Below are 12,227 nucleotides of genomic sequence, written 5' to 3' on the forward strand. Positions count from 1 at the left end.
TAAAAGGAAAAGGAAGAATTATATGATCATATAAATAGTTTTTAAAAAAGCATTTGACAAAATCCATATCCATTCATATAAAAAAATATACCTCTCATCTCAATGGGCTAGGAAAAAAAACCCTTAATACAATTAAGGAAATTTACCACAACCTACAGCTATCTCATACTTAATGGTATTTCATCATAATGCTCAATGGTGTAAAAATGAAAGCCTTTCCTCTAAAGCAGGGCACAAGACAGAGATGCATAGTCTTACAATTATCATTCATCATGGTATTAGAAATACTTGATGAAGTAATTAAGCAAGAAATAGATATTAAGATGTTCACATTGGAAAGTAAGTAAGACTATTAATATTTTCAAAACCCTAACATTTACCCTAAAAATCCTAGAATCGAAACTTTGTACACTAATGGGTCAAATACAAGTGTACTTATACACTACAAAGATAAGTGTGCAAGAATTTGATATTATTTCTTAACATGCAAAGAATGTAGTTAAGTATAAGAGAAACAAATCAACTGAAAATAAAAATGCATGCCATTTTCATGGACCCATGGACCAGAAGGATTAACATTTTTACAATATTACTATATACAGAGATACTATATACTATATGCATCCTATTATATACAGATTCATGCATTCCCATAAAAATTTTCATGGAAGTTTTAAGGACACAAATAAAATAATTTTAAGATTTATATGGTATAATAAAACTTCATTAAATACTAAAGAACTCTTGAGGGAAAATAAGAGAGGCTTCCCATTCATCAAATTTGAATTATATTATAATGCTACGTTATCAAGAGTGTGTGGCACAGGAACACAGTAGATTCTCATTGGAATAGAACTGAGAGTTCAGAGACAGAACCTCAAGTATATGGGCAGTTAATCTTTGAGAGGAGATCTTGTTATATAAAAATGGGGCAAGGAAAGTCTCTTCAATAAATGGAGCTGGGGAAACTAGTTAGTCACATGCAAAAACAGAAATCTAGATTTATTCTTATTAAATAAATAATTTAATACTTTAATTAAATACTGCTAGATTAAAATAATCCTACACCATATAAAAAAGTCAATTGAGAAGGGGCTAAAGATATCACTATTAGTGCATTTAGGAGACAGAGGGACCACTATGCCAATGATAGTTGGAAACAAACACTCTGGACAAGAACTGATCACTGAAAGGAGGTAAAGTGGTATCCATGATAATACTTCAGTACCTGTATTGAAACCACAGTGCCTAAGAACTAGAGGGTATCATGCTGAATAAAGCAAGTCAGAGGGCAGGGGTCAAATACAGAATGATCTCTTGCATATATGGAGTATGAGAAAATAGTAAGGGAACTAAAATTGGACAGCTGTCATCATAGGTCTTGAGAGTCAATCTGCAGAACTGAGTTGGCCAAGGGAGAAGGTAGGGGATGGAAGAACACCTGGGGGTAAATGGAGGAGGGAAGCTGATACTCTGGTAGTGGGTGTAGTGTTGGAACATTGTATGCCTGAAACTCGTCTATTAACAGTATTATAAATCACCGTGCTGAAATTTTAAAAAATGGGGAAAAAAGTGAAATAGTTGGCCAATGCATTACTTGTCATCACTTATGGCTTGACAGTTGATATTCTTTGGAAATCTATTTTTTTTTCCTTATTGAATTTGGAGAGCTGCAAAACAGGCAAATGACATGAAAAACACCTTGACTTTATTGTTTAGCTGCAGTTCTACTTTCATTCCTGAAAGATACTTCTGAATCTATAACTCAAGTTGAGACTCTTTCTCTGCAGTCATATGACTTCACTAATATACAGCGATACTTAAGCTCCAACGGGACCATAGCTTCTATAAAACACAATCAAAGTGCATCTTTCCTGCCAGGGTTTTTTGGATGATATTCTTTAAGTTCAGAATACTTTCCTGGGGTATGTAAGATGGCTACACCCTATTATAAAGTGAAATAAATAGCGAATACATTTCTTTATCTTCAGCAGCAGTAAAACAGCAGTAATAAAGCTTTCCCCAGCAATCAAATTCTGCACATTTAAAATGTAATCTCTGTTCTAATTTCCAATTTCTCAGCCTTGCAAAGAGGAGTGAGTTCCAAGATAAAAAATATTTCCTTGATGGAGTATTGTAACTGGTTCTATAAACTTCTGCTCAGAAAATATAATGTGTAATAAATATATTCAAGCAGTTTTTGTTTGGGTTCAATTTTAAGACATATTTTTTGAGTGGCTGGAAGTTGGAGAAGGCTAAATAACTAAACAAAAAATGATAAAAAATGTTGCAAAATGAGAAAAATATATGTATAATTTAGAACTCAATGTAGGCATTGAACTGTATTTTATTAAAACAATCTCTTCTCTTTGGATGAAGGTTTTTCTCTCATCCTGGCGTGCTCTTCCAAGTAGTCAAGCACAGAATTTTTTCAATTTTTAAAAACATTTTTCACTGATTGAATTTCTGTGGCAGTATCCTGCCCGCAGGGCAGAGCCTGGCAAGCTACCCAAGGCATATTCGATATGCCAAAAACAGTAACAGTAATGGGCCTCATTCCCCTGATCCTGAAAGAGCCCCCAATATGGCAGTGTTGGGAAGGACAGGGATGAATGGAGATGTTACTGGCGCCCGCTTGAGCAAATCGGGACAACAAGTGATACAAGTGAATTTCTGTGCTTTACAATATGGTTAACAATAGTTTCCCATGTACATAATTCTAACACCGAACCCTCCCCAGTGTACCCACCTCCCTCCCCCAAGGGCCCCAACACCCTTCCCTTGGCGTGTATCAATACTTCCATTGCCTTTGACCCTTGTTGCATTTGGCCCTTGTTGCTACCTTGCTAAGCACAGAATCTTTTGAAAAAGAACTTACCAGGAACCCAGATCAAAGATCTGGAGCTGGGTCAACATCTTGTACCCAGCACCAAAGACCCCAAGCAGCACTACATCACAGGGCCACAACCACCAGACACAGACAGCTGGGAGTGGTCCCTGGGCTCCTTGAGCATTGCGTAGGAGTCGCCCAAAATAAAAATAAATAAGTAAAAAGGACTCATTGAGGTTATTGGGCTATATCTGAGTGGTGAAGCACCAAGGTGAATCCTTGGCAACCCCCCCCCACCCACTCACACACACACACACACACACACACACACACACACTGAGAAACAAAACAAGACCTTCAAAGGTGCCATAAGCAAGTATTTTGATTTTGTTCTCATTCATTTATGCCTATAAAAACATGTTTTCAAACTGAGCCCTAATTATAGCCAGTCAAGTATATTGCATTTATTATGCATTATTATTTTCAGAACATAAATTTATAAACTGGCTATGATACTCCACCAAGCAAATAGTTTTGTATCTCGGAACTCTTCTTTGCAAGGCAAAGACAAAGTCAGTAATAGCAGACTCCACTCAGCCTGACTTTTCCAAGCAGTCCTGACAAGGGAGGAGAGGAGTTCGGGATTTAAAGCAGCATCCCTGGTGCTTGCCTAGGACTTCCTTAATTCCCCCAACACCCAGACAGTATCTTTAAAAAAAAAAAAAATTGAATCACAGTGAAATAGTTACAGAGGTTTCATGTTTGAGTTTCAGTCATACAATGATCGAACACCCATCACTCCACCAGTGCACATTCTCCACCACCAATTTCCCCAGTATATCCCCTCTATCCCCTCTCTCCCCGCCCCCCCCCCCCCCCTTTTGGGCAGATCAGCCAGTATCTTTCTACCTTTGTCTCAGAGGCTTGGCCATCTCTGTTCGGTTTTGTGCCATACCTAGGAGTGCTCAGAGCTTATCCTGGCTCTGCTATCAGGGATCACTCCTGGTGGGATCAGCGACCCACATGGGTGTAGAGGATGAAATCCGGGTTTGTTGTGTGCAAGGCAAGAACCCTACCCCCTGTACTATTTTGGGGCCCACAGCTAAACATTTCTTTCACAATACAAGCCACTGGGGCAGTCAGTGCTTATCTAAAAGGGTTCTTACTGTCGTTCTTCTGGAGCCTGGGGGTCCAGGGATGCCTGGCCAGCCTCTTCTTCCCTGTCAGATAAACAGACAAAATGGGTGACAGTAATTACATAGTACCAACAAGCTTCCTTGTTAACATCAGTTCGTGATGCTCAGGGAGATTGACAGGATCACACCCACTGGACCAATCTCCCCGCTTAGGATGAAGTCATAATTGCACTTATTGTCAGAAAGCCCATATCTGTGTGGATGATAAGGAACAGAAAAATGGCAAAAAACTGCGGTAAAAACAAAGTGGTCCTTTGCTCAGTACCACTTGCTAACTCTAGTCTAAAGTACAAGTCAGAGCATCTCCGTCCAAATATCCCTGCCATGTTACCACAGAGGGGACCACTGAGGAATGCTCTGTGCCAGGTACCTTGGACTTCTTGTGTTGTTGGGGCCAATGACCAGTATAGATGAACAGCCACAGGGGAATAAAATTGCAGGACACACATTTCTTCCCAAGATAGAAAAAAGAGAACTTTGAGAACTCTGAGCTACACAAGGCTTACCTTTACTACCCCCTAACAGTGGAATGAGTCATTTGTGGAAGTTTTCTCACGCTGTTCTGGTGGACCACTGAAATCCCACCAAAATCTTAAAAAAATAAATCTAGGCTGTATCTTATCTTGCAGATAAGCAGAATAAGAAGCATGCTCAAGTTCAACAGGGCAGTAAGGAAAAATCACCACAGAGGACTTTGGCTATCTCCCCAAGCAAAATTCTTTCCTAGGTGAGATGTCTAGGGAACTCCCTTATTATAATCCAGAGATAAACATTTTCAGGAAAAAAGGTTTTTTTTTTCTTCCTGAAACAAGGGTTTTATAAGATTGCTGCCGCACCCCCCCAGCTGCCTGGAGGTGTGGCTTTTGAAATCTATTTATCTGTGTGACCATCCCATCTTGAATGCCTGTAATGGCATCTAAATCTCCTGCTGTTCTTTTATCAGATAGATAAAATGGCTTTATCAGTTAGACAATAAGATAAAATGGATTTGTAGGTGTGCAGACATTGGGCCTGGGAGATCAACAACTCCCTTGTTAGTCTAGTTTGTTCTTTGTTTTGGTTTTTGTGGGTTCCACCAAGCAATGCTTAAGGGCTACTTATTCTTCAGGTTCACTCCCGGTGGTATAGTGCTGGTGATAGAACATAGAGCTCCACGCATTTTTTTTTTTTACTTTAATTAGTTAGTTCCACATTTTTAGTTAAATCTTAGGTGATTGCATTTATAAACAATGACCTCACAGGTATTAATGAAGCTAGTTGCCTGAAATTCAGGTGAAGGAGAATGTTTCTTTGAATCCTAAAGTAGGAAAAAAGGAGGAGTAAAAGTAATTATTTTTTCTGTTCCTAAAAATAGTTTGTAAAATGATATTAATTTTTTTATTCATTTTGGGGCCTTCCAAGCAGTGTTTAGGGCCCACCTCCAGTAATATTGAACCAACTGGACTTAACTGTTCAATGCTTAGACCAGGAGTTGCTGGAGTCATAAGGGCCACACTCTATGGAGGTTTGGGGCTGTGAGTACCCAGAATCATACTTCGGTCTTGCTACATGCAAGGTATGCAACCTTGAACCCTGACCTATCTCCTTGATCCCCAAAAATAAGTTTTGTGTGTGTGTAAATTATATTCACTGTGGTTCCAAGTTCTTAATACACATTTCATATTCCATGGTTGAGAACCTGAGCCTCACAGTTTACAAGTTTACCCGCAAGTGCCCACATAGTTACTTGTCTTCCACGTTCTCCTTTCAAGCCTTTGGGTCCTTCTATGCTATTATCAAATCCAGCATCTCCCTAAAAAATAAAGAGAAACACAGGTCTTGTAAATGTCATTTCCCTAGAACATATTTCACTCTACATGCCACCCTCTGCCCCACCACCAATTGACAAGTCAAACTCATTTAAAGCTAAAATGCATTAGAATTATCAACAGTTTTGTTTATCTCCTGTGCTTTGAATTCTGACAAGAATGAAGAAGAGCTGAGGGGACCATGTGGGGTGAAGGCAAGAGCTCTCACTAGGGAGGTATGGTCCAGGATGGTATGACTGGGATTCCCCACAACTCCAAACCTGGAAACTTTGGTATCTGTTATGCTATTGTTGTCCCCTTTCTTGATTCATCCTTTCTTTCTTAGGACCTGGCAAGTTAAATCTTGAGGACTGGGAGCTTTTACTCACTCCACCTTTGAGAGCAAAGGAAGAGAAGATTCATCTTGATTTTGAGATATATATATATATATATATATATATACACACATATATATACATACATATATATGTATATATATATTTCCTAGTGCTTGGGATAAATTATTATTCATTAAAAAGCCATCAAATCTAGTAAGTAGAATTTTTTGCCAGAGTGATCACAAGGTCCCATTAGGGTAACAGAAGCAATGAGCCAAAGACTGTAGAATCTGACAGTAATTCCTTTTTCTCCTCCTGGGTATCTGTTTTCCTGATTCTCTCCTTCACAGGCTCATCCAGACATTTTTGGTTTTCAGGGAATCCTGGAAGATCAAGGTATCCCCAACGTTTTTACAAATATTTCAGCAAGAGATCACTGAAAACAGATACACATTGTGGGATATTGCCCTTAACTGATCAACCTAAAACTTTCTATCTTAGATAGTTAGGACAACAAACAACAGTGTCACCATGATGTCTGGACAATCAATTGAGCCAGTCAATTCTGCCAATGTCCAATAAATTGAGAGAGGGTGGCAATTACCCTGTCCCGCTGAGTGCAGGCTATAGGACTTTTCATCTAATAGCAGTCCAGATTATCTCCATGAATCAATAAGCAATTTGAGATCACCAACTGAGACATGTCATTATTCCAGATACTTAGTAAGCTTTTTAAATTGTAGTTTAAAAAGTAGTTTCCACATTTAGAGCTCATGGGTCAAAGGCATGAAAATGCTGGGCTTAGAATTTTCTTTGTGATTGTTAATATTGAAACTTAAGTAAAAAGTATTTCTTTCCACTCTGTGTCAAAGTCATAAATAATTTCTCTTATTTTCTATTTCACTCTAAGTTTAAATATTTGCGAATGCTCTAAGCAGGATATGCCTAAATTAAAATGTGAGAAAATTGTCATTTGGTGAGAAAGAAGAGTAAAGAAAAGGAAGGTAAAGTTCAGATTTTTATTCCACTAGATATACAAAATCTCTTATTATGTTGTATTCTGAACTTCTGAAAAGTTGACATTAAAAAAACATGCACCAGCACATTCTATAGACCAGAACATCTGGCATTGCTTGTGGACCAGTTTTTCATCAGTGTGAATATACTGTCTAATCAATTTCTATATAACTGGATGAAAGAGTATTACCTAGAAATTTGTGACCAAACGTGGGTTTCTAATAATAACAAAATCAAAATGATGGGCCTTACTAAACTCTGAAGCTTCAGGAAATGACCTAGTTCTATTTCACCTCAGCATGGTGTTAGATTTTTAGAAATACACATTTATATGCCTATAGATGTGTATATATTTAGGTCAAAATTGAAAATTGAAAGCAGCTGAATCAGCATTGATGTGATTAGAATTTTTTTCTGAATAAGCATTTTTAGAAATTCATGCTATTCACAGGTAATCCTTTAAATTCTTTTTTTAACAGAAAAACTGATCATATGTGTCCTATTTATTCTATCAATCTTGCTCTCATGAATTTTCCCTGAAATAGAAAAGCACAGGGATTTGTCTTGAATTTGAAATATATATACTTCCAAGGGACTGGAATGAATTATTATTCATTAAAAAACCATCAAAAACCTAGTAAGATAGAATTTTTAACCATCTCAGAGTTCTGTATATATATGTATATATATATATATATGTATATTTTTTTTTTGTCAGAGTGATCACAAGGTCACCTTGAACACTGCTTGGTGGGACCCAAAATTCAAAAATTATTCTATTTCTTTTGAAAGATAAACAAATTTGCACCTAGAGTTTTATGAAGAAATTATATAAGCACATGGAAATTTATAAGATAATCAGGTGTGCTATGATCACAGCAAGTGACAATTTTCTATAGTCACAACCCATATGAATCATTACCCATCATATATAAATGTAAGAAATATCTTTGTATTTGAAGTGTTGAATTTTCCTTTTTTGTGGATTTTTTTAAACTTCTAGATAGATGATGTTTGGAAGTATGAAAACTTTCAGGTTGCCAGAATTTTATTAAAAAATGTTACTTAGGAAATAATGTTGTCTTCAAGTACAAGTTCCTATGCTTTTTAAAACAGAATATTAAAAATTAAAAATCCTAGTATATGAAAACATTAGCATTTGTCAAAATAAATTGCAACAAATTCTCTGATTAGCCCATTGTGCACTGAAGTATATGTAATAAAAAGACACAAGATTTCCAGTTGCTTCATATTCTTCTCAACATTTTGTATTGTCAATATTTTCAAATTGTAGCCTTTCAGATGTGTGCTATAAATATATAATTCTGGGACACTGCTGACTGGAGTATAAATCTGTACTTTTGGGGGGGTGGATTTCTTGGTCATATATTAGCAAAATACAATCACGCGAGTTTTAATTCAAAATTCTTCTCCTACAAAAGTATATGCCTAAAAGGAATGTGTACAAAAGCATTCCACAGGCACAAGAGTGTTCATCACAACATTATTTATAATAGTACAAACTGAAACACCCCAAACAACTGTCAATGGTAGCAGAGATAAATCAGTCATTGTTTATTCATATAACTGAATGTTTTATGACAATGAGAATGAATGGACTATGGCTATCCACTACAACTTAGATAAATATCACAAGCATAAACTTGAGTAAAGGTAGCTAAAAACAGAAACATGTATCCGTCTTATTATTCCCAGCTTTACGAAATTCAAGAACAGATAACACAATTATGGTCCTGCAATAGTTTTATTTTGGGGAAATTTCGAGGCAACTATTGCAATAGGTGTGAAGAGATTTCTGTTCTATTATTTCTAGTTTCTGTCTCTTTCCCTGGGTGATGAGCAGAAGTTGAATTTAAACTTATCAGGCTGTACATTTATATTTTGTGTTTCCGATGTGCTTAATAGTTCAGAAATAGTAACCAACTATACATACCAGAGTGATTATGGACAACATGATTATACAAAATACTTCAAAGTTGCTAAAAGACAAAATCTAAGTGATCTGACCACAGGAGATTATAATTATGTGACGATTGAGGTATTAGCTTATGCTATGGTGGAAATCATACTATAAGGCATAAATGTTTCAAATCAGCACAGTGTGCATCTTTAACTTAGACAATGTGATATGTCAATTATATCTTAGTTTCTTATTTTTGTTTTTGGCCATTCCTGGTGGTTCTCAGGAATTACTCCTGGATCTGTGCTCAGGGATCATTCCTTCATGGATCAGGGGATCCTAAGTGGTGCTGGAGATTGAACCCAGGTCAGAGTTGAATCCTAAGTGGTGCTGAAGGTTCAAACCCAGGTCATTGAACCCTATATACTGTATGATTGTTCTGGTCTTATATCAGGGAGGCATACACCTGGAAATACTCAGGGAATCACTTGGTTCCTGGGTCTAAACCCAGAGCTCACACATACAAAGCATGATCTTCAGCCCTATAAGTTACCTCCCAGCCTCATTTTATATCTCAATATTTCAAAAGCACAAACATTAAAACAAATCCCCAAATCTTGTCATATGGTTTTGGAAACTTACATGTGGGCCTGGTGATTATAATTTCATGGTATTGAAATTTCATTCAACTTTACATAGTTCTTATGGTGGTATGGGTTGTTTCTGGTGTAGATCAGATCACTCAATTGGATTGTTTTATTATAAAAGTAATTGTCTTTGGGCCATGTTTTTTTTTGCCACACCCAGTAATGCCCAGGGGTTAATTCTGGCTCTGTGCTCAGAAATCACACTTAGGGGCTCAGGGAACCATATAGGAAGCCAGGGACCAAACCAGGTTGACTGAGTGCAAGGTGCCCTCTGTATTATCTGTGGGCCATTAGTTTTATCAAACAAAATCAGAAATGGCTTGGATTCAAGGAAATGAAGTTAATATTCTCAATTGAGAATATCCCTCAGCAAACAGAAGAAATGGCTTTGTTTGTTTCATTCTGTTTATAGTATGGCTTCCTCAGAGGAACGCCATGTAGTGAACTGAAATTCTTTCATAGCACTTAAGAACACAGGCAAATCTGGGAACATAATCTCAGAAAGCACACAGGCAAATTATATTTCCTCTCTCTATTTTCATTTCATATACAAAGATGATCCAGTACAAGAAAATTAATTTTAAAATTCTACCACAGTGCTATAATTACAACTGATAGCCTAGTTCTCCCTCTTGGAGAACCTGGCAAGCAATTGAGAGTTTACTGCCTGCACAGGAGAGCCTAGCAAGCTCCCCGTGGTGTATTCATATGCTAAATACAGTAACAATGATGGGTCTCATTCCCCTGACCTGAAGAGCCTCTAATGCAGCACCTTTGGGAAGGATGAGTAAAAAGAGGCTGCTAAAATTTCAGGGCTAGGATGAATGGAGACGTTACTGGGTCCACATGAGCAAATCGTTGATCAATGGGATGGCAGTGATACAATGATACCACAGTGCTCATGATGATCTAACAAGATTGATATTGCAGCAAAGCAGAGTGCGATGCTTTTCCTTGTCAGAAATGCTGGTGAGAGACCCAAACTCAATGATGCTAGTTTATCAACCCTATAGTTCAAGAACTTACGGGATCTCCTCGAAGGCCAGGGGGTCCTCGATCACCCAAAATCCCTTTCTCTCCTGGACTTCCCTAAAATTCACACAAATCAGAAGGAAAAAAGTTTTTAGTAATCTTATATAAACACAAAGTTCTCGTCTTCTCTTTGGCTTGAATAATAATTTTTAAATCAAGAGGAACAAGCAAAACTATAGTTCCAAGCATCATATGAGTAGTTTAATCAGTCACTTGCCACAATGGTAAACTCTGTGAAACCAGACACATTAGTCATCTTGTACTTTTTATAACGACATTATGAACCAGGTATTGTTCTTTGTCTTTCATTGAATGAGACACTGTGATTCAGAGAGATTATGTCATTTTCCAAATAAGATTCTCTTACTTGGAAAGTGCATTTTCTCCATCTAGTGATTGATTTTTTTTACCAATTTACTACTAATTTACAATGTTATAGAATTTCAGGTGTAGAGCTAAACACCCCTTTATATGTATAGAACTGGCCACACCAAAGTTCAATTCCATCCCACTGCTAAAAAGACCCTCCCTTCAACCCGCCACCACCACCATCCTTCCCTCTAATCACCACCATAGTTTTCATAAAGTCTAGGTCTTAGTTCCATTGGATTTTAACAGCCTGTTTCTTTAGTTATTTATATTACACACATGAGGAAAGCCATTTAGTGTTTAGAGTGGGTTTCTGATTCAACTGTTCACGCTCAAAGAAAATCGTGGAAGCCTGGCTTTCATTAGCCATTCCCTTCTCTGAGATGGGAACAAGGAGCATATACTCCTACATGCTGTCCTGCTCCACAGACTCATTTCAACACCTCACCACAATTGCTGTATGTGGCTACTTTCGTTTAGGCAGTAGGGTTACAACAGTATTCAAGTTCATGGTGTTGTTGATTGACTACACAGTCCCACTATGAGTTGTCCATGACCATCCCCCTTGAATCCCTATGTAACCTCTGGTCTGACATTCCTTCCCTTCCAGTCCTCACCTCCTTATTTATGAACTAACAGTTACAGTTGTAGTGTCTATCGTCACCTCCCTTAGTACCACCTACATACTTATATTCCTGAGTTATTCCCAGTCAACCTGTTCTTTCCCCCTCACTCCTCTCCCCAAATCTGGCACTCTCAGGACTATTCCAGTATCCAAGGTTTATTATCTATTGATAATACCCGTGCCCTTGATTTGTTCCCTTTGCCGTGTAGTACTGCACTCCCTTTCAATGTGGTGGTTTGTGATTTCCTCTTTCATTTTAATAGCAGCTACAGACCAAGTTTTCACCATAAGACCTTGTGTGTTTCTGCTTTCCCTGGTGCTTCTCCTAAAAGCCATGACCTTGTGATGGTCAACATAGCCAGGCTTGCTATCTGGTCTCAGAAACAAACATGAAACAAAGCTCATAGACAACCTATAGGAACATTAATTAGAACGAGTCATACTCCGCAGAAATACTTAGACAAA

General features: G+C 37.6%; 1 protein-coding gene across 1 annotated transcript in view; it reads right to left on the minus strand.

Moving 5' to 3' along the window:
• COL6A6 (collagen type VI alpha 6 chain) overlaps nucleotides 1–12,227 on the minus strand; it is a 113,303-nt gene that overhangs the window by 64,715 nt on the left and 36,361 nt on the right. Inside the window, 3 exon segments of the mRNA XM_004603930.3 lie at nucleotides 3,997–4,050; nucleotides 5,753–5,818; nucleotides 10,763–10,825. Of these exon segments, the coding sequence (XP_004603987.3) occupies nucleotides 3,997–4,050; nucleotides 5,753–5,818; nucleotides 10,763–10,825 (183 nt within the window).

Source organism: Sorex araneus, chromosome 4 (assembly GCF_027595985.1).
Source record: "Sorex araneus isolate mSorAra2 chromosome 4, mSorAra2.pri, whole genome shotgun sequence".
Lineage (NCBI taxonomy): Eukaryota > Metazoa > Chordata > Mammalia > Eulipotyphla > Soricidae > Sorex > Sorex araneus.